This window comes from Heterodontus francisci, chromosome 1 (genome assembly GCF_036365525.1).
Source record: "Heterodontus francisci isolate sHetFra1 chromosome 1, sHetFra1.hap1, whole genome shotgun sequence".
Lineage (NCBI taxonomy): Eukaryota > Metazoa > Chordata > Chondrichthyes > Heterodontiformes > Heterodontidae > Heterodontus > Heterodontus francisci.
The window spans coordinates 138,357,892-138,380,423 of record NC_090371.1 but is presented as its reverse complement, the minus strand read 5'-3'; the positions used below and the strand labels follow the sequence as shown (position 1 = coordinate 138,380,423).

Genomic DNA, 22,532 nt, shown 5'->3' with positions numbered 1-22,532 from the left:
GCCTAACAAAACAATTGTACTCTAAGTGCCAAAGAGTAAGCTGCAAAATTCTATGCATGTGGCAGATATTGAGAAAGCAATGAGGTTTACTGTATCATTTGCTTTGTTTCAGGAAACTACAGGAATGCACATGATGTGCTATTTAGTATGTACACAGAGCTCAAGGCTCAGAAAATTAAAATCCCTTCAGAAATGGTAACAAATCTTATGATTCTACACAGCTACATTCTGGTAAAGGTAGGAAACTAAAACCACTCACGTATGCTATTAGGGTGGAAGCTTTCATGCCTGGTGAGCATAGTATTACATGTTGTCTGGGCGTTGGTAGTTTAAAAATATTCATGTGCTTAACAATCAACTGTAAACTAGTGCATTCTAATGTGCTTCATGCACGTATACCACTTTCTGGATATAAAGGGCATTTATGAGCTACCAATGGAATTATGCTGCCAATTGTAGTTCCCCCACTACATTACATGAGCAAATAGAACACTCCTGTTTGATTATACCTTCAAAATACACAACATATCAAAAGTCAATGACATTGAGAATCAGGAGAGGTGAATTATTGGTTGCTGATCAAATACCATCCATTTTACACCATCCCTCCCAGTGAATCCCTCATCTAAATTGGGGTGATGGAAGTCTATGTATTTCCTTAAAGAAAGGGAAGTAAAATTCCTGAACAAATCAATCTCTTGTGGACCTATTGGCCATGATTTGAAGAGGTTAGTGAGACAATCATTTGAGTTATTAAAGCAGGTTTATAAGAAAAATGGTGTACAGCATAGAAGATGGTTGTCCTAATTTAGATAAAGCATAAGTAGAATTAAACAATTAGCAGGAATTATTTAGATATGGGTGTTTCTACACTTTGATTAATTGAAGATTTATTTTCTCTTTGTAGACTCATGTGAAGCGTGGGGACCACATGAAAGGAGCAAGGATGCTCATCCGTGTTGCAAACAACATCAGCAAGTTTCCATCTCGTAAGTATCTAGTGTGAGTGTTGTAATTACAAAGCGACAGTCAAGTGCCATGGTTTAAACTTTTTCACAAAAAAACTGTTGCTACTTTACTGAGGGTAGGATAAATACGTATTTTTTAGTTGCAGCCACAATGTGGCATATATGCTTAACAGTAAAGATTTCAATTGTGAATTGTTATGGTTCTCTCACTTTTAAAGTACCTTTGATGTTATAAAACAGATGGAACAATTTACTTATAGAAAAACTGAGATAGCAGGGCCTGGAAACACTGCAGAAGCTGTCCTGATCTCCCACTGTGACATCAGTTGGAGATGGTGTAACCCCCAAAGGAACAGCGTGAACAGCTTTTTTCAGACATTTACACCATTTCTCTGGGGGTTCTGATGAAGTTAAAATGGGAGATCAGGAGAACCCCTGCAGAATTACACAGCCCAGTTGTTTTTCTAATAAAGCCAATATTTCAGCATGGTAAATATTGCACTGAATCACTCATATAATTCTGAATTGATATTCCATTATATGTTACTTTGCATGTTTTACATGCTTTTCCAGGGCAGGGTGACCATGCTATGGAACACATTTTAATGCAATCAGTGATTAGGCACTTTATGTTTATTATTTGCATTAGCTAGATGTAACACAAAATTTCTAACCTCAAACAAATTGCTTCTGAGAGTTTAAGACACATTATGCATCTTACACTTATTGGGTATGTCTCTGAGGAATAATACTTAATTCTGACCTCAATCTCTTTAAAGCATGAATTAAACATTTTTTATTTTAAGTACTATATTCTGCCCTTTCATATATTATGAGAATACACACCCTAGACTTTGGCTAAGAGGCCTCACAGACAGATGCTTAGAGTCAGCAGGGATGCAGAAATGCTAGTCAAAAAGGGAGCATAGCTAATTTTCATTCCTTCTGTTGGTTTAGCATCTTACAATCATACAAAAAAAGGACAAAGATTTGCATTTCTATCGTGCCTTTCACGACCTCTGGACCTCCCAAGACACTTAACAGCCAATGACGTACTTTTGAAGTGTAGTCACTGTTGTAATGTAGGAAATGAGCAGCCAATTTGCACACAGCAAGCTCCCACAAACAGCAATGTGGTAATGACCAGATAATCTGTTTTTGTGATGTTGATTGAGGGATAAATAATGGCCAGGACACCAGGGTTAACTCCCCTGCTCCTCGAAATAACACCTTGGAATCTTTTACAACCACCCTGGAGAGCAGATGGGGCCTCGGTTTAATGTCTCATCTGAAAGACAACACCTCCGACAGTGCAGTGTTCCCTCAGTACTGCACTGGAGCGTCAACCTAGATTTTTGCGCTGACGTCTCTGAAGTAGAACTTCAACCCATAACCTTCTGACTCAGAAGCGGGAGTGCTACCCACTGAGAAACAGGTGATAAGTAAAGACCAGCAGCAACTGAGCCGGTCCCATCCTAGCATGGTGTAACTTGTGTACACCATCACTCCCCCGTTCACACAGCCACAAATATCCTGGGAGAGGCAAGTGTTCAGTAATGTTCCTCATAACTCAGCTGAGATCGCATGACATTTCTGTAGGACACCATAAATTATCTTTTTATTACAATATTACCAATTTGAATTCAAGGACAACTTCAGACTAAAGACTCATAACTAGATTAAAACTAAAACCATTAGTAGTTATCAGATACTTGACTTTCATTCCAGGTTGATGGATTCTGATTTTGATATTATAAATACATGAGTTGGATGACCCTTCTTTTGAGCTTTACAGCACTATCAAAATCACAAAGCAGCTATAAAAGCTTTAAAGGTTGCTCAATGCTCATATTTGCATCTTTTTGTCAGATATTGTGCCCATTCTGACATCAACAGTAATTGAATGTCACCGAGCAGGTTTGAGGAACTCTGCCTTTAGTTTTGCTGCCATGCTGATGAGACCAGAGTACAGAAACAAAATTGATGCAAAGTACAAGAAGAAGATAGAGGCTATGGTTAGGTAAGCATCGGCTTCAAATGCCAAAGTTCTCATTTATGGTGCCTCCTTGTGTTAAATAGTAGCCTTTGGTATAATGCACCTTGTTTAGAACTTCAGATTACAGATAGTCATACCTAGCTATATGGAAACAATAGCACCGAGTGTGATACTAGATTGTATAGACAGGCAACATTCTTGACTTGTCGATACCTGGTCTTTTCTGCCTTACTGATCTTGGATGCAGTAGTGGAAGTACTGCAGTTTGCGTCAGTGCCAGTAGACTTGGAAAGGAAAATTAAGAAATTCCAAAACATCTGTTTAGATCTCTATATTAAAACAATACATCTGCAGGCACAGATAATGCATTGTTACTGATGCAAACCAGTCTCAGAGGACTGAGATTGGATTCCATTGCATCGCTGGTCTAGAAGCTCCGAAGGCTGAAAATTGTGCAGGCTACGCTTTCAGCCATTTCTGCAACAGCGCCCCATGCTAGCAAGGGCATGTGTGCCAGAAGCGTCAGGAGATCCCTCCTCTATACTAGATCCTAAAGTTTGTGCAGTGCCAGTATCTGAGCTGGTGGCTGCAAATGTCAAATCAAGTGCTGGTGCTTCTTTCGCAGAGGTCTGGAGTTGCGCTCTTTCTCTCCCTCTTGGGGCTGTTGTAGCAGGCCAGGTGGAAGTTCTTGGATTTCTGAATGCATAAAATCAGAAGGGGAGGATTGGGTGGGTGAGGGGTGCTGTGGAGTGTAAAGCAGGATGTCCATTGTTTCACCATCTGCAGCTTGCACTCCATATAATCTAGTATGAGGACGGTGGAAGTTGAGAAGGGGCATAAGGCTGTAACATGCCATCATCCTGAATGCTCTCGACAATGCCAGATACTACAGGCTCTGTCGCAGCCGGCCCCAAGACGTGCAGCACCATCTCATCCAGCAGGCTTGGGTTGCAGGCCTGCCTGTCCTCTACCATTTCGGCTTTTCTCCCTTCTATTATGGGCACCCTTGTCCTGTACAAGAGAGGGCAGAATGTCAGTGAGTCTGTTGCATTATATTTGGATGATGTGCCTTCCATATTCGAATAGCTGGAAGTATCTGGAGGTATGTGAGAGTGAGTTGAATGTTAGCTGAGTGTCCTGAGTGCTAAGGACTGCTAATGGGTGAACGATAAGAATGTGTTACATTGTGCAGCATGAAAACTTAGTTGTGCAGTGGGTATGATCCATCTATCCTGTGAAGATGCATTCACTGGTATTTACCACATGCGTGAGGTCATTAAACTTCTTCCAGCACTGCTGCAGGTCCTTGGAGCCAGACTCCAGGAGTTGACCTCCCTGGCCAACTACTCCCATTCCTTCTGAGGGTTTGTCTTGAGGGCCTCTTGGCCCACCACAGAAACATGGCATCCCTCCTCCTGTTCACTGCCATGACTAAGGTCTCAAGCGCCACATCTGTGAACCATAATGCCCTCTCTCTGTCCTGGTGCTTGATTTCCCTTCTCTCGAATTGCAACAGTGACAGTCAGCAGCAGCCTCCTTCATTCAGTGCAGCTTCCCTTTAAGAGGGACAGACTGCCTTAAAGATCTAGAGGCTAAGTGGAACACATGCTAGCCTGGCACCCTGTTAGGAGCCCTGTTGTGCGTGCAGCCAGCAGCAGTTGTCGCACTTGGCTGCAAACTAAAATGATACAAGTGAGGAGGCAGCACAAAGTTTGTCTCAACAGGAACAGACACTGGCAGATCTCAAGTCGTGACCCCCACGCCCGCAAACAGGTGTCAGCAAATTTAATCCAAAATGTTTCATCCTTCAAAGCTACAACGTGAAACTGACAAGCATATTGGTCAGGGAACTGTGAACCCTGTACAAACAACGATGAAAGCCAGAGTGACTGACGGCGTTTACATAATAGCAATTAAACATTAATAAAATCCAATTTGGCCTGTAATTGATCCCAAGCATTCTTATCTATAACTTAGCAGCAGAATAATATTTTGTACCCAGTTTTTGTCTGTTGGTGTAAATCAATTCTAGATGTTTACATGCTGGTGCTATCCTACTGAATGGTAGAAAGAATTTGCATTTATATCGTGCCTTTGTTATGACGGGTCAGGCAAGGGTCTAGGGCTACCCTCTCAGCCTTTTCCTGATTTGGCCAGAACAGAGTTTAATTTTTAAAACACGGAGTTTTTAACTTCCTCTCAGTGAGTCCTTGCTCACTGCTCTCTAATGGTAATGTCAAAGAAATCAACCAGACAGGTTTTCTCAGATTTAAACGAGAAATGTGTAAGCTTATTAACCTTAAAACTCTAATTCAGTTAAAGCTACTAAAAATACGCAATGCGACGCAACCATGCTAGTATGCATACGCGATAAACACACACAAATAGGGACAGAGGAGGAGAAAGATGGGGAAAGCTTTGAAGTAATAGCTGAGTTCAGTTACTGGTTTTGGATTGGATGTAAAGTCTTTGATTGAAGTTAAGTCTTGCAGTTTTCGTTGGGACCCAGTGCACACTTTCAAACTTGTTTCGCTGGTCTTCTGTCTTGAGGCTCGAGTTACTTCTGTGGGTCTTTGCGTGAGAAGGGGAGAGAGAGACAGAGGTGCTCTCTTCTTGAAGTTCAGTCGCAGTCTCTTCCAAAAACTGTTCTGTGTCAGGCACAATTCAAAAAACTCCCAAGTTGGCCGGCAGGTTAGTCATATAACTAGCTCCTTATTTGGAGCAGCCTCGCCTGCGAAATTTGTGGATTCCTCCAAGCTTACCAGACTCTCAGTTGCGGGTGGGGGGGGAGATGGCGGTGGAATGCTGGCTTTTACACATTCAATGACTTTGTGTCTCTTGATCATCACTATTGACAAAACCCAACTGGCTAATTGAATCAGGGAGTGCTCCCATTGTCTTCTTCATGCAACTACCTTTTAGAATGCAAATGTGCAACTAGGTTTTCAGCCACTGTTGTGGTCTTTTTAAACAAGTTATTTCAAGTCCAGTAACAGTTCAAAATAATGTTCCATATGACAAAATTAATATGTCTCATTTTGGCAAATGTGGTTTCCGTCACACCTTTCATGATCTCGGGAAATCCCAATGTGTGTCACAACCAATAAAGTACTTTTAAAGTGTAGTCACTGCTGTAATAAATATTGACAGCCAATTTGCACACAGTAAGGGCCCACAGACAGAAATGAGATAAATGACTAGATAATCTGTTGTTTGTTTCTCCTTCAACCAAAATAACATTGTCCAGAACCCCAGGTGAACTCACCTTCTCTTCAAAAATTGCCACTAGGATCTTTTGTGTTCATCCGAAGCAGTAGACACAACATCAGTGCTACGACTGAGCCAATCAGATTAGTAGCGCTCATATTTTATGAATCAGACAATTTGCATAATTATTCAGATCCAGGTGGAAATTTGGGCAGGTAGAGTAAATATGTTAATGCTATGGGTGGAAAATTGTGTATTGATCAAATGTAATGGGATATGAATCTTCTTACTGGCCCTTTATACTTACTGCTCAGTGCCCAGCTGCCTATTTTTGGGCAATGATTAAAAGTGGCATGCACACAATGTAACGGTTGTAAATATGTCACTTCCACATCATTATTATATTATCTGGAAGCTTCTGTTTCAGGCATTTGCTTGCTAGTCTTGTCTATTTGACCAATGGAAATCTACATCATGCACAAAAGTTAGATTTGGTAATACATGAAAATAGAGCCCATTGTGCATTTCATGGTATTTTGCCCCTATCAAAACATGACTTTCTGTGAGTAACACCAGAGGACATCTAATTGTGGCAATATTAAATGATTATATACTATATATCATTATTGGATCTTCTGTGGCATTGCTCATAGCAAATTTGAGTGAGAGACTTTAGTGGGGTTAATAGAGTTGGTGGAGAAAGAGGCCTTGTCTGGGGGGAGCAGTGGAAGAGGGGAAATTATCTTGTTACAATATTATACCTTTGTAATGACAGATAAATTATTGATGATTTTTACCAGGCGTCCTGACCAATCAGAGGTGGAAGAGTTTACCTCTCCCTGTCCATACTGTGCTTTTCAGTTGCCAGAATGTGAGCTGCTCTGTTCAGGTTGTAAAAACAACCTGCCTTACTGCATTGTTACTGTGAGTATCAAAAAATGGCTACACCATTCTCTAGCATAATAGAGGGCAAAATTGCTTTTCAAATTGAAATTAAATGTTTTCCTGTAAGGTGACTCATCTTCAGTATTAATGATAGGCAGTAGAGTGTTCAGGGTGAATATTCACGTTACTAATCTTCAGAAATTTGCTGTTCCTCACAAAAGTTCAGTGTTCAGTCATAGATTGAAAATTGGCTGACAGACAGGAAACAGAGAGTAGGAATAAATGGATCTATTTCCAAGTGACTAGTGGAGATCAGTGCTTGAGCCCCTGCTATTCACAATATATATTAATAACTTGGAAATGTTACATTTAGTTCCCTCACCCAAGTTTGCAGACGACACAAAGCTGGGGGGAAATGTTAGCTGTGAGGAGGATGCAAAGAGTCTCTAATGTGATTTGGACAAGTTGGGTGAGTGGGCAAATGTATGGCAGATGCAGTATAATGTGGATAAATGTGAGGTTATCCACTTTGGTTGTAAAAACAGAAAGGCAGATTATCTGAATGGTGATAGATTGGGAAAAGGGGAGGTGCAACAGGACCTGGGTGTCCTTGTACACCATTCACTGAAAGCAAGCATTCAGGTGCAGCAAGCAATTAGGAAGGCAAATGGTATGTTGGCCTTCATCGCAAGATTTGAGTACAGGTGCAAAGATGTCTTACTGCAGTTATACGGGGCCTTGGTGAGACCACATCTGGAATATTGTGTGCAGTTTTGGTCTCCTTATCTGAGGAAGGATGTTCTTGCCTTGGAGGGAGTGCAAAGAAGATTTACTAGGCTGATTCCTGGGATGGCAGAATTGATGTATGAGGAGAGATTAGGTTGACTAGGCCTATACACATGGAGTGTATGAAGAATGCGAGGGGATCTCATAGAAACCTATAAACTTCTAACAGGACAAGCTAGATGCAGGGAGGATGTTCCCGATGGTGGGGTAGTCCAGAACCAGGGGTCACGCCATTTAGAACTGAGATGAGGAGAAATTTCTTCAGAGGGTGGTGAACCTGTGGAGGCCAAGTCATTAAGTATATTCAAGGAGATATATTTCTTAATGCCAAAGGGATCAAGGGACATGGGGAAAAAGCAGGAACAGGGTACTGAATTAGATGATCAGCCATGATCTTTTTTAAATGGCGGAGCAGGGCTGAATGGCCCACTCCTCCTCCTATTTTCTATGTTTCTATGTTACAGCAGCGATTCTCTGGATAGGCACCTTCTACTGCCCCTAGTTAGTTTGTGTTTTTAACTGTTTATCTTTGAAATAGTTATTTATTCTGTAAATTCTTGTTTTTTAGCATTAGATTCTCCCTTTTTAGGAAAAAAGGCATCATTTTCCCTTTATCGTATCTTCCATGCGGACAGAGTTAATCTACTCCCCCATCCCCCAAGAAAGCTTCTTGTTGCTTCCCATGATGGAGCAACTGAAAGGTTGTGAGCTGTTTATGTAGAGGATTGTAGGAGACAAAATTTATTTTATTATTTATAATTCAATGCACAAGAAATTATGGTTTCATTATACCCATTGTTATTCATTTAAATCTACCAAACACAAGCATAGGGATCTCCTATGTGTTGTTAGTACATCTTAAACTGGTTTGATTTCTGACCAATTACTGTTTTTTTTTTTATCCCACTTTTGGGTTGGATTGGATCTTTCCAAACTCAGTGAAGACCAGTTGTTTGCAGACGGATACCTGTGTAGATGAATTGTTGATAGCTGAAATCCCAGCCAACATGTAATTAAAGAAATGCAAAATTGATAATTTTCACATCATTTCTAAGCCTGGTTAAGTTTTACTGTTTCTTTGTAAATATACCCTGGAATGTGTATAATTTTTTTAAAATTAAAAATGGAACAGATTTTGCCTGGAGTTGGCTAGGCTCCCAAACACAACTATCATTTTGGACCTTAGCCTAGAACTTTACCTAAACATGTGGTGATACAGTCTATACCCACACAGGCTTAGAAACTATGGGAAAATTAGCAGCTTCTTTTGAGGATGACAGTCCTCCAAAGCATTTAACTGTTTTCCACTTCAAAGAAAAATATCCAATTTTTTTATTTTAAAGTAATATTCAAGGAAAAGACCTTTTTATCATGGACGATTTCTTTATTTGAAGAGTTATCATTATCGTAAGAACAGAAACTTACAGAACATGTGTATCAATATTCAGTGCAAGCTGGCAGAGTGCACATTTGGAATTTGTTTCACCAGGGCCGCCACATGGTGAAGGATGACTGGACCGTTTGCACCCACTGTGATTTTCCTGGTTTATACTCGGAGTTCAAAGCGTGAGTATTACCATTCAAAATAATTATGTGTAAAGTCTGATAAATGGAGTAGTATTAACAGGGGAAATTGTGGCTTTAATGCTTGTCTATAAATCAGGAAGATTGCTGGGAGGGGTTTGGTTCTTCAGGGGAACTATTAGGTTTATATCTGCATTCCTACTTGTGCAGGTTTGTTTTCAGAGGTACCTATTTCTAACATTAGCTCAAAAAGTGCATTTATGACTTTTTTTGGTATCTTCAATAGTGTACTAGCTACAGAGAAAGCTTGTCCTATGTGCTCAGAAAAACTCAGTATGGAGCAGCTGTCAATCATTGATCCAGCACCATACCTACTACCAGATGATGCTGATTCATGAGAAATGCTAAATGGAGATGCAATGTTCAAGGTACAAGAGTTTTAAGTAGTCTATTTGTATGTGGGTGAGTGATTGTATTTCACCTGATCAAGGTGTGAGTAGCAGTCTGAAGAGTCCGCTAACCAATGTATTTGACTTTAAAGCATCTGTGCCATTTGAAAACGGAGCTTCCAACAGTAGAGGTTTATACTACACTATTACTGTTAAGAGGCACTCAATAGAGTCAAAGATGACAGCCAACCAAAAGGATTCAGGCATAGGCTCGACAATGTGAAGTACAATATTTATATAACATATTCAGTAACCATTGCAACTGGTTTCTAATACTTAATTGGAAGAGCTAAACAGGTTGCTCTTTAGGGCAGTACTACCATCAGGTACTAACAGTTTAATAGTAGTTTTGTGTTCCTGATGATGCAAGCCAAAGGTTACACACAAACCTGAATCTACTAAAACACTCCCAACTAAATGAACTAGCAAGAAAATGAGAGGATAATCTGAGGACTGATCACACCAAGCATGGTAGCTGGATACAGAATGGAAAAGGCTGGTCAGTAAATACTCTGGTATCTGGCAGTTGCTAAGATTAAAAAATAATTTTGAACTTATTCTAAAATCTAACTTACCTAATCACTGGAATGATTGCATGCTTTAGCTCATTCCTGAGCTAACTTCTGGGGTACATCAGATTGATGTGCAAGTGCTGAACCCTGAAGGGGGTAGTGGCTTCAACCTTTGGTGGATTAGAATCCAATCCAGGTAACTATCAAAATTCTTTTAATATCGCTCCAGGAGTGCTCCTTTTATGCTAATTAAATCCCTCTGTACTCTGCCTCATTCCTAAGAAATATGAGGAGTAGGCCATATGGCCCCTTGAGCCTGCTCCTCTATTCAAGATGATATGGCTGATTTTTGACTTCCACTCCACGGCCCTGCTCAGTCAAGAGATCTAGTAGGGAAACTGCTCAATAGCCTCCTCTGTTCCAGTATTTCTTTTAAATAGACAAAAGTGATGCATATTTTCTTTCCCTGCGGCCTACCCTGAATGATCACCTACTCCATGTGTATAAGGCCACAATTGAGCCAGTTTTACCCTTTTTAGAAAATGATTTTGTTGTGAACAACTCCATTAATAAATGCTCTGCCTAATGGGGGGAAAGTGCAAGAAGGTAGCTCATCAGGGCTGAGTATGCTCACCTCAGATGGGCAATATTCAGTAATACTTAATGAAAAACGTGCATGTATGGGTATGAAGTGGCAACAGACCGGGCTCAACAACAATGCCTCCCGACATTCAGTCTCAACTCACAAATGTTCAATTGCCAAGAAACAGGGGAATGGAACTTAGAAAGGGATAAAGAAAAATAAACTGACTACAAACAACCACACCTAACAAAAGTTACCTTCCAAATCAAGTTTTCTTCTGTTTTATACAATATCCTGCAATAATATTTACACTAACACCAACTTACATGCTGTTCCATTTTCCATAAAGCCCTATTGTATCCTAGTTTAATAAAGAAAGTAATTAGTTGAAAAGGCATATATTGACTTAAAACAAGTTATTGCTTTGAGAAAAAAAATTCAGATTGTCCTTTATTCAAGATTTCTCCAGTGCCTAAGTTTACTATAATTAATCCATGAGTTAAATTCTGTGGTATTGCCTTTATTTAGAGTAGTGATCTGCTTCCAATCCCTACAATGCCTTCTGGTAAGAACCCATACATCTGAACAATGTGAAGCAACATTACTACAGTTTTGTTCTCACATCTATTTGGTGATAGCCAGACATCTTCAGCTGAGGGTAGCTCATGTTGTTCAGAATAACTTGGGGTCACACCACATTCAGCTTTGTGGCACACTCAGAGCTGTCATTAGCCAGAGCACCTGTCTGCACATAACATTCTAGGCGAACCATCTTGCCTCTGGTCACTAGCACCCAGTCTGAAACACTTATTGAAGAATCACTGAATATTGGTATCAGATTTTGCCTGTGCCCATTAATTCATTTTCATCTGGAAAGGGGGGGGAGGGGAGGGAATCTTTTCACTGTAGCAGCTACATTAAATGAGCATATGTTGGAGTTTGACAGCTCTAAGCTTAGCACTGAGCACATGATTTTTTTTTAAAAGCACTGTCTTGTTGAAAATACCTGTCATTTTTTCAGTTGGACACCACTTTGGTCTGTTCATGCTAAAACAGAGGAAATACAGTTCCAGCCTTACATCAACTATTAGACATTTACTGAAGCAGTCAATAATCAACAGATAACTGGAATAGTCACCATTTTCAATAAATGCAACTGCTCAAGAATTTGTGTGTTTATAATCATACATAATGGGATAATTTCAGTTGGGTGTTATTATTGGGGCAGAAATGAGAAGCAGCAAGATTTGATGAGGGCCAGGTGCTCTGCTTTGCCAGTTTACTGCCCAAGTACACCCTTAAATGTTTTATCATTTGTTTTACAGATCCAGCATGAGACACTCATTTCGCCACTGTTTGGAATGTAGATGTGCACAGAAAAGCTGCAGCTGAGGCTTCAAACCTGTTTCCTTTATGAACATATGGCCAAATTGTAAATACTCTTTTCTGAAAAAACACAAATTAAGTTTATTACATAATGTTTATAGTAAACTCTAATCTGTTTAATGAGCCTGTTTAAAAATAAAAATAATTCTATGGTGACAGTAAACCAGTTATTGGAACATTACAATATATAGTGCCAGTTCAATATTCACCAGTACAGTATCCCATCACAATCTCACTTGTTTGCAGTCTCCTGCAACATTCATTACATTTTGTATGATTGAGTGCATTGCACGGTAGCTCAACCTCAAAGTTACACCGAGGCAAAAATTCTTGGAATTCAGCAGATTTTTAATTTTGAAAGCACATCTTTTTAAAGAATGTATCAAATTAACTTAGTGAAAGAGATACAGAACTGCATTACCATGTGGGGCAGTAACTAGCAGGGCTGGCTGTAAAGAGTGAATGAATCCTTACTAATCAGTCCCCTTTATAAAAGGACTGATTTAAAAATTTAATGCCCTACAGTTGAGATCTTTCAACTGTGGCCATAGAAAGTAGACCCCATATTTTGATAGCATTCAAAGGACATAGCAGTAGTGGGAAATCTGGCAGCTGATGATAGCAGCCCCACCTCAGGTTATACACAGGCCTTTAATGGAACTGATGAAATATCCACCCACCTGGAATTTCCAAAATGCACTCTTTGGGCCAAAGATCTGCTGTTTGTAATTCCACACAGGCTCTTAAAGAAATTTAGAGCCTATGTTGCCAATGTATGAAACTCTTTCATAATACGCTCCAATAAATCCCTCCTCTGTCCACTTTACCTGTGAGATTACTTAGTATCTGGCTGTCACCTTCAGACATTACCACTTTATTTGCATCACTTTCCCTCTTATCCTCATCCAGAGACTAGGCCTGTTGAAAGTGACTGCAGTTTCTGACTTCTGTAGATTTCCTGATCATGTATTTTTTTGGGGGGGGGGGGGGTCTTGCTGGGAAGTGGAGTTTTTAAGCAATGTGTGCAAAACTTCTTTCTTACCCAGTATGTAAAAAAAAACAGATTGAGAAGGGCAGGGGAACATCTAAGTAATAGTAATCACAGCATGAGGTTTAAGATAAAGATTGAGAAGGACATAAGACAAAGACCAAAGTAATACACTTGATGAAAACAGCTGATTGAGAATGGAACTAGAAAAAAAATAGACAAAACAAATAAATAGATTAGTGAAAGCCATTTAAAATGGTGATTAAGAAAGTCCAGAAGAAATATATTCCACTAAAAAGTATGAACACAAAGGACAAAATTTAAAGTGAAGAAAAAAGGCATACAAAGATAACAAAGGAAAGGATGACAAAAGGGAATAAGATTTGGAAAGTAGATAAAAACACACAATTAGAAAGACAATAAGAAACTAACAAACTAGATTTTCAAGGAAATATAAAAAGAAATTATATTCAACAGACACAAAGAAAAGAAAAATCAGGATAGGGCCATTAAGGGATACATACAATAAACTCAGGTAATGATAGCAAAATGGCAGAAATAACAATTATTTTGCCTCAGTATTTGCCAGGGGCACTAACAAGGTGGGCATGACATTCAAAGAGATCACAAAAGATTTAAAAACATTTAAGAAAGGTCAGCGGTAGTTGATAAACTTGTATCCATGCATATTAAAACTTATGGAAGAGATAGCAGAAACACTGTTTGCCAGAGGACTGACAGACAGTTAATTTGATTCCTATATTTAAAAAGGGAGATGGAACAAGTCCAGGGAACTATAGACCAATTAGGTTAACATCGGTGATCAGAAAGATAATGGAATCGTTACTCAATGATGTAATAGAAAAACATCTGGAAACTGAAAATACAGTAACGAATAATCAGCACAGATTTCAAAAGGGAAGGCCATGTTTGACCAACCTTAATAAATTATCTGAAAAAGCAACAGAAAGGATATATAAGGATAATGCAGTAGACATAAAATGTTTGGATTTCAAAAAGGCCTTTGATAAGGTACTGCATAGGAGACATGACTAAGGTCAGAACATGTGAAGTCAGGGTTTAGCTACAAGTAGGGGTTAAAAATTGTTGCTCAGACTGGTAAAGGGTGGGAAGTGATGTTCCACAAGGATTGGTCCTGGGAACCACTGTTCACCATTCACAAAGAATTTGGACTCCGGATTCTAAGTACAATTTCAAAATTTGCAGACAACACCAAATTAAGAGGTGTGATTAATACAGTGGAGGGCTACAACCAAATAAAGGAGGATATTAATAAACTTTTAGAATGGGCATGTAATTGGCAAGAGAGCTTAAATATTAATATGCATGAGGTGGTACATTTTGGTAGGAAGAATAAGGAGGCCACACACTACTTGGAAATAATGTCTAAATGGGGTAGAGGAGCAGAGGGAGCTGAGAGTACAGATACAGATTAATAAGGCCATAAAAAAAAAAGGAGTTAATTTCAAGAGGGATAGAATTAAAAAGCAGTGAACAGACCACAAATGGAATACAGTGCATAGTTCTGGTCTCTATATTATAGAAAGGACATCGAGGCAAAAACGATAAGATACCAGAACTGAGAAGTTATACCTATGAGGGATGAATCAACAGGCAGTGTTCTGGCAGTGTTCTTCTAGGAAAGACAAGACTGAGTGGAGGCCAGATAGAGGTCCTTATGAAAGGCTTTGATAGGGTAGATGTAGTGAAAATGTTTCCACTTGCAGGGGATACTAGAACTACAGCGATAAATATAAGTCACAACAAATCCAATTCAGGAGAAATATCTTTACCCATAAAGTGGTTTAAATGTGGAACTCGCTACCAACCACAAGTAGTAGTTGAGGGAACTAGCAGAGATACATTTAAGGACAAGCTAGATAAACACATGAGGGAGAAAGGAATAGAGGATGCGTTGATGAGGTTAATGAAGTAGAGTAGGAGGAGGACTGTGTGGAACATAAACACCCAGGGTGGCGCAGTGGTTGGCACCGCAACCTCACAGCTCCAGCAACCCGGGTTCAGTTCTGGGTACTGCCTGTGCAGAGTTTGCAAGTTCTCCCTGTGACCGCGTGGGTTTCCGCTGGGTGCTCCGGTTTCCTCCCACAGCCAAAGACTTGCAGGTTGATAGGTAAATTGGCTATTGTAAATTGCCCCTAGTGTAGGTAGGTGGTAGGAGAATGGTAAGAAATATGGGATTAATGTATGATTAGTATAAATGGGTGGTTGTTGGTCAGCACAGACTCAGTGAGCTGAAGGGCCTGTTTCAGTGCTGTATCTCTCGATGACTCGCATGGACCTGTTTGGCTGAATGCCCTGTTTCCATGCTGTAAATAGAAACTAAATCAGACTATTTTACTTATTTCTCCAATTCAGTCACTATCATTTTAAACAAAAGTTAGAAATATACCCTTGAAACAAACTTTGATCTCTGCTCAAATGTTACAGCCCCAAGTCTGTCTGTTCTACATGCCCAATTGTCCCAATTTTGTCCTTTTATAAATGAATTTAAAATCACTATCTTAAGGACTTTTTGTCTTACATAATATCTAGATAGCCTTTTCAGGATTTTGTTTTCAATTCTAAGTTTTACATGTGGAAATTTCTAGCTCACTGGTTACTCCCAGACTAACACTTACTTTGAAGTAGAAAGTCAATGGTTTTAAATAAATATTCTGAACAATTTGTGCACACACCGCTCCATAAAACGTATTATGCTGTTAACATACCTAGCTTTCCATATGATCACAAAGCTCCTCTCACCAGCAGTTATTTCATTACTACCATTTTTATAATGAATTTTTTTATAATTGTTGCTTTCTTTAGTTCAATTTATCACAAATAAAACTAACCATTAGACCCTCTTCCACAAAAATGATTTTCTTCATTCTTCAAAAGAAAGACAATTCATGGCTTCACGTCACACTGCAAGGAATTAGTAAGGAATCTGTCTTCCATTTTAAAATAGCAGAATTTTAGTAGCACTCATCTCAAGGTGAAGGTTTATGGGTTCAAGCCCCACTGCAGGATAGAATCCAGAGCAATACTGCACTGTCAGAGGGGATATTCTTCAGATGGAACATTAATCCAAACTCCATGTCTGCTCCAGTGAATGATAAAAGTTCCTGAAGGAGGAAACTCTCCTGGTCAACAAGCATCACAAATAACATTAACTGGTCATTTATGACCTGTTATGTGCTTTGAAATGTTTCTGTAGGATTTGAGAAGACACTGTATAAATGCAAGTCTTACTTTTGTCTTTTAATATTAAAGCATGTTACAAATATTGCGACATATAATTTCAGCCCTATAATCCCAGAGGGAAGCCTTACCTTAATCTGGAAGAGATTGTTTCTTGGCTAAAGTGAACCTATGTCTGGCAAACTGCGCCCTTTAATGAAGTATGAAGAGGAGAAATCAGATCTTATCGTTGCTTTTTGAAGCTCTCAAGGTTAGCCCCCAAGTAAACAGAGTTGAAAATGGAAGCACTAGCAATCTTTTGTACATGTTTAGTAGGAAGCCAAATACTGAGGCCTGAAAGCAATAAAGGCAATGCAACAGACTGCTGGCATAGTCAGACTCAACAGCCTCTTTCATGGCCAAATGACGTAGCAGCTCGACGATGCTCACCATCTGTGCCACCCACCTCCCACCAGTTGAAAGTTGCACACTGGAGCTTGTACCTGACTCCATTTAAAGGCAGAAATTTTCAGTAACTACAGCAATCTGAATAGACTTCGTATTCAAACTTCAGCTGCAACCTCTAGTGAAATACCACGAGCCTTTAGAGCATTTAAAGCAACAATAAAAGCCTCTTTCCATGCATCAGTTTACTTTGACTTTCATTCAAGGCAGCAACTGGAATATTCCACTGAATAGCACATTTACTGCATTTTACCTCAATGTAAATAAACCCAGCCAGTGACAGAATAAAACCTGGAAAATCTGATACGACCTGGTACACTAGGCTTGGACACTACAAAAACTGCTGGAATATTGATGGTAACTAGACTCTACAAAATATGGCATACAGCAATGTCTACCTAGTCAATGATTCTTCCTTGCTCACTCCAGGATGTGTTTACTGAGCAACCTTGCATTATATTTATATAGCATACACTTCCTCGCATCATCCTGCAGGCAGAAGGCTCTGAATGGGTCCAAAAAAAAAAAAACACTAAACCAAAATGTATTCCTGAGTTAACAGCTTCAATCTAAATGGAGCAATTTTTGACATCTTCAGTTTCTGTTGTCACATAGACCAATTAAACTACTTATAGCCTCAGAAATATAAAGTGCAGAACTGTGGGTTTGATTTAACTGTGAGGGAAGGGATGATGGGTGCCGGGCTGGCTCTAGACACCGAGGGGCAAACTAGCTTCAAGAAGGCCATAGCGAGAACAGGACCAATGCTTACACAGATTCTGATATGCAGATCTCAAGGCTTGAGAGGCACTGCAGGGAATAGACCAGCTAATCCTTAAATCTTGGCTTAGCAGTTTACAGTTATGTCTGCACAGGAAAGTAACACAGGAATCACCTTCCTGGTGCAGATGAGACTGCAAAAATTACTTTATTCAAAAAAAAAGGAACTTGCGCCACATTTTGTTAATGTACAGCTTCAAAAAATACCTAAAGGGTAGTTTTTTTTGCATTGCATATATACAGTGAATAATTCTCACACACAGCTCTACTTCAGTAAGTAAAGACAGTAAATAAAAATTTAAAGAATCCAAAAGGAGCTGTGCTCTGGCCTGAATTGTCATATTGAGCACCAGCCATTGAGCCTGGTCTCTACAATCCCATTTTCTGTCAGCAGAGCTACAGCCAATAAAAAGTAGCTGATCTCTGGACAATATCATTTTGTTGCCTTTCGTTTTCCTTTATCTTTTCTTCCTTTCTGCTGTGATATTTTTTCTTCCATTCTACTCTTTGATGCTTTAGGCTTCTTTGGCTAAAAGGAAAAGCAATTTATAAAGAATTTTAATTATGAAAGCATTACATTGAAAAGATAAAACAACCATAACAAAGCAGAGAATAAGAAAAGGCTATTCAGCCACCCAAACCTGGTCCTTCCACATACTCGATACAATCTACCTGATCGTAGACTCTAACCCCTAAAATTACCTGAGGGAACTTCTGTTCCTGTATCTTCACTATTCAACCCTGGCTCATTGTCCTCCAGCCAGTACTGCCCCCACAAACAGATGCCTTCAACCACAAGAAAGTCCCAAACCCTTTTTAATAAAACAAATTATTAAATATGCAACACATTGCTCATCCAGCAAACATTACCCTCCTTCCACATACCATAGATCTGCTCAGACTCATTACGCCAAACAGAAGTAGGTCTATACCTGACCCTTTAATAACTAATACACAAACACACCTGGGCCATACGCAGGATATCGAATGGCTTCTTCCCATGTTTTAGATGCTTTTATATTTCACGGGACCTGTGCTTCCAATATGCATAGGTAGCTGCAACTCATAGTAAAGTTACTAGAATGTTCTATGATCAGGATGGCCAGTTTCAAAATATCAGGATGAGAAACAATGATTCTAAGAGACTTGAGATACTGGTACTATTATCATTGGAGGTGGGAAGGCCAAGAGAGTTAACTGGAGGCTTTGATAAGGAATGACTATTTCTGCTGTTAGGGAGTCAAGTGATGAGAGGCCATCAATTTAAAATGTCACCAAGGGATGAGGAGAAAGACAAGGAGAAATGTCTTTAAGCAAGAGTTCCTGGAGTTTGGAATGCTTTGCCATTGGGAGTGGTTGAAGCAGAGACCATTGCTTCTTTTAAGGGAAGAGCATTCGAAGTAGAGGCAGATACAGAATTTATGAGGAAAGAACAGGACAGTGGGATTAGTTTAGGATTTCTGTACCAAAGAGCCCGCACAGAAAACAGGGTAAACAGCTTTGTTCTATGTTGTATATTTCTGTGGTTAAAAATGCAAAATGCATCTTCCTGACTTCGTAAGATTACTTTTAGGGGTGCAGTTTGGCTGCTCAGGCCCATCACCACCAGGACAGGTCTTGGTGCAAAATAAAAGCATCTTTAATGCACCTAGTGTCCAAACTACTCAGGTCCATTTCAACAGGAGGTATGTGGTTAACCCTAAATTCTCAACTAGGTAAAATCCTCAACTCACCGTTCCAATCCATAAGTTATACTTCAATCAGCTATTATTCCTGGGGAGTTACTTGTTCGGTTTTCATACAAACTTTCTGCAGCTGGGTCGAGAGCAGAGGACTTTTCCACAGACTATCCTATTTATGCCATTGCTCTTCCACATCAATCCCTCTTTACAGAGCAACTTCATTTGGTTGCTCAATTTTAAATATCAAGCAGTTCCAGGTAAAATTCTTCAGTCAATATTCTACTTCAAATCATTTTATTCAGTGAGGTAGATCTCTTAAGTGGTTTCAAAAAGAAACATTAAGTAAAAGATGAGGTTGTACCTTAATCATTCCATCTAATTCCAGATTATCCTCAGTCTCTTCTGATTGTACATCCTCTGTCTGCAATTCATCATTATGCTCAGAGTCCAGCAATGATCCAGTTGCACTTCCACGTTTCAATTTCTTTACAGCTTGCAGTGTATAGGGAGTCAAGTGAGTCTCTCTGTTATAGGTCCGAGTAAATGCAGCTTTCACCTGATAGGGGTTGGGGGGGGAGGGGGGGGCAGATGAAAAGTTTGAGATGCTGTAAGTAATTTAGATGGGTAAGGATTACACAGACTATTCGACCTACTGCAGCACAGAAGTTTAATATCAGGTGTGTCTCACATATGAATTTTGCTTAGACATGGAAGAAGCATCAAATTCAGTTCCACCAGAAACAGACTGCACTGAAATGGACTTGGAGTTACCTTAGGATCTAGTTTAGAGAAAGGATCGGGTCGACCACCCCAGCTGCTGATCTCCATGATGCAATCCACATCCTCTTTCATCAGATAATATGCATCCATTGTTTCAACTGCCTCTTGAACACCATTTGTTCCCTGAAGTGTCAGAGGCTGCACCAGAGCATCCCGCAGGTAAGGAAGGTAATCCAAGTTTACAGCACGCTTACTGGCATGTGTCCTTTTGAGTTTTAAAAGGAAGTATAGATGTGAGAGGTTGGAGCAAGTTCAACAAATACAAACAAATTAAAAACCATCTTCTTCTGAATTTGGTTATCTTTATTGTCAGTATTCTTTCTTGGCTGATCAGCTTCAAGTATGGATTCCATGCCATTCAACAGGGTGCTCATCACACTAGAAACCACCAAAGACTGGGCTGACAAACACTTGAATGTGTGTCACTCTGCTGAGGCTGCACACTTACCCACCTTACATTCTCCCACTCCCCACTCAAAGCATTGACTCAACACTGGGCGACATTAGTGCAGAGTTTGGTTAGTGCCTACCCCAAGTTACCATCCTTTGGTGTGCGAACCTAACCCTGAGCGCTGACTAGCTATCCCTCTACTGAAGCATCACAAATAAATCCATTCTGACCTGAAGTCCACACCAATCTATTCCTAGCAAACGTGACTTATAGTTATCAGGAGTGATAATCCTGGTTGACTCCTATCAACCAACCCCCTCCATAGATAGCTAGAGGTACCAGACCAACTGCAATGCCGCCACTTCAACATCAAGGCGTTAGCTAACTTAATAATGATCGGAGCTTGAACCCGGACCTTCCTGATCTGTATAGCTCAGTATCATACATCCTATTAAGCTACTGAGGAGATCCTTACAATGTGACCCCTTTTTTAAATAAAGCACACAATGTAAATACTGTCCTACTAAGTGGCTGCTCTGTTGATATCACATCTCCATACCTTAGGCACATGTGCCTGCTAAGTTCTTGCACGATACGATCATGCTTGCCAGTGGATGAAAATTTTCCCAACCAACTTGGGAAACTTGGAAACTGCGACATGTAACCTCTCATCAACTCGCCAGGGATTACACTGGCATAAATGGCCTGCAAAGCAACAAGACAGCAAGACTTCAACAGTCTGCAGCAGAAATTCATTTAAACATATTTTCACTGTCATTCTTAATTCATACCCAGCACCCCTCTAATGCGGTACACTGGTTTAACTCGTCACAACCCAGAAGCTTAGAATAAAAGCAAAATACTGCAGATGCTGGAAATCTGAAATAAAAACAGAAAATACTGGAAATACTCAGCAGTTCAGGCAGCATCTGTACTGAGAGAAGCAGAGTTAATGTTTCAGGCCTGTGACCTTTCATCAGAACTGCTTAGAATGCTGCTGTTAGACTTATCAATGCTATTTTCTGGCCTGCCAGCAGAAGGTACAATTCAAGCAAGGCTGAATTTCCTTCATTTTCCTTTATCACATTTTGTTCCACCCAACTGAGAATTAACTCACAGACTGAAACTAATGTAACTAACAAAGCCAGGTTTTAGATCACAAGGAAAGAACCAAACTGCCTCAAAAATCAGTGAAAAAATATATTCAGAGATTTAGAGTTCATCTTGTTCATCAGCACACTATTATAGAATAGTTCTTTAAAATCTCATCTTCAAATTTGCAACCAATCCTTCAATCTAATGATCGCCCATTTCACTCTTAATAGTTTGGTCTATGAGTCATTTGGCCAGGTTCTATGTGCAGTTAATGTTCTGTTTTAATTTCTTTATCTTACTAATGCAGTTGTTGAATCAGAATTTCTGCATAGATAACAATTACATTTAAGGAAACAGGGATTACTGTGGCACCTTGGTACTGAGCACCGAAAACCCAACAGACAGCATCAGAGTGGTGGGATACATGGGTGACCCTGCACTGTCCTGAGCTCATTACAAAAAGATGCAGCTCCTAAATCAGGCCTTTCCCCTCAAGGAAGAGGATAGGCAACAAAGGGAATATTTCTGTGCATCCCAGCAATTGACTCAAGCCACATTTTGGTGAATGGCAGCAGATACAAAGCCCTCTATCACAATTTACTTATTAATGAGGCCGGTTCTTGGTCTCCAACAGTATTAAAGCTCCATTTTTTTTAATGGGTGCGCAAGCTTTCATCAGATTGGACATCTGCTGCTCTGGGCTGCTAAATGAGCAGAAACTGTGTAGTTGCATGCTTGTGTCCTAATGCAGGCAAGCAGGTGCACTGACTAATATGTCATTCCAGGTCTCTCCACTCAGGCTTTCACGAGACAGCAAAAACTGGTTTCCAGCCACAGAAGTGGTACCAAAGAAA

At 39.8% G+C, this 22,532-nt stretch overlaps 2 protein-coding genes across 2 annotated transcripts in view; one reads left to right on the top strand and one right to left on the bottom strand.

Moving 5' to 3' along the window:
* wdr19 (WD repeat domain 19) overlaps positions 1–16,164 on the top strand; it is a 209,785-nt gene extending 193,621 nt beyond the window's left edge. The window contains exons 31-37 of the mRNA XM_068036669.1: positions 113–237; positions 908–989; positions 2,838–2,988; positions 6,972–7,095; positions 9,332–9,408; positions 9,653–9,794; positions 12,236–16,164. Coding sequence (XP_067892770.1) covers positions 113–237; positions 908–989; positions 2,838–2,988; positions 6,972–7,095; positions 9,332–9,408; positions 9,653–9,764 — 671 coding nt within the window. The 3' untranslated portion in view covers positions 9,765–9,794; positions 12,236–16,164. The remainder of the gene's footprint in view (positions 1–112; positions 238–907; positions 990–2,837; positions 2,989–6,971; positions 7,096–9,331; positions 9,409–9,652; positions 9,795–12,235) is intronic.
* Positions 13,277–22,532, bottom strand: part of rfc1 (replication factor C (activator 1) 1) — a 92,113-nt gene continuing 82,857 nt past the window's right edge. Inside the window, exons 22-25 of the mRNA XM_068036681.1 lie at positions 21,143–21,288; positions 20,184–20,397; positions 19,774–19,968; positions 13,277–18,259 (exon numbers count right to left, since the gene is read on the bottom strand). Of these exons, the coding sequence (XP_067892782.1) occupies positions 18,164–18,259; positions 19,774–19,968; positions 20,184–20,397; positions 21,143–21,288 (651 nt within the window). The 3' untranslated portion in view covers positions 13,277–18,163. The remainder of the gene's footprint in view (positions 18,260–19,773; positions 19,969–20,183; positions 20,398–21,142; positions 21,289–22,532) is intronic.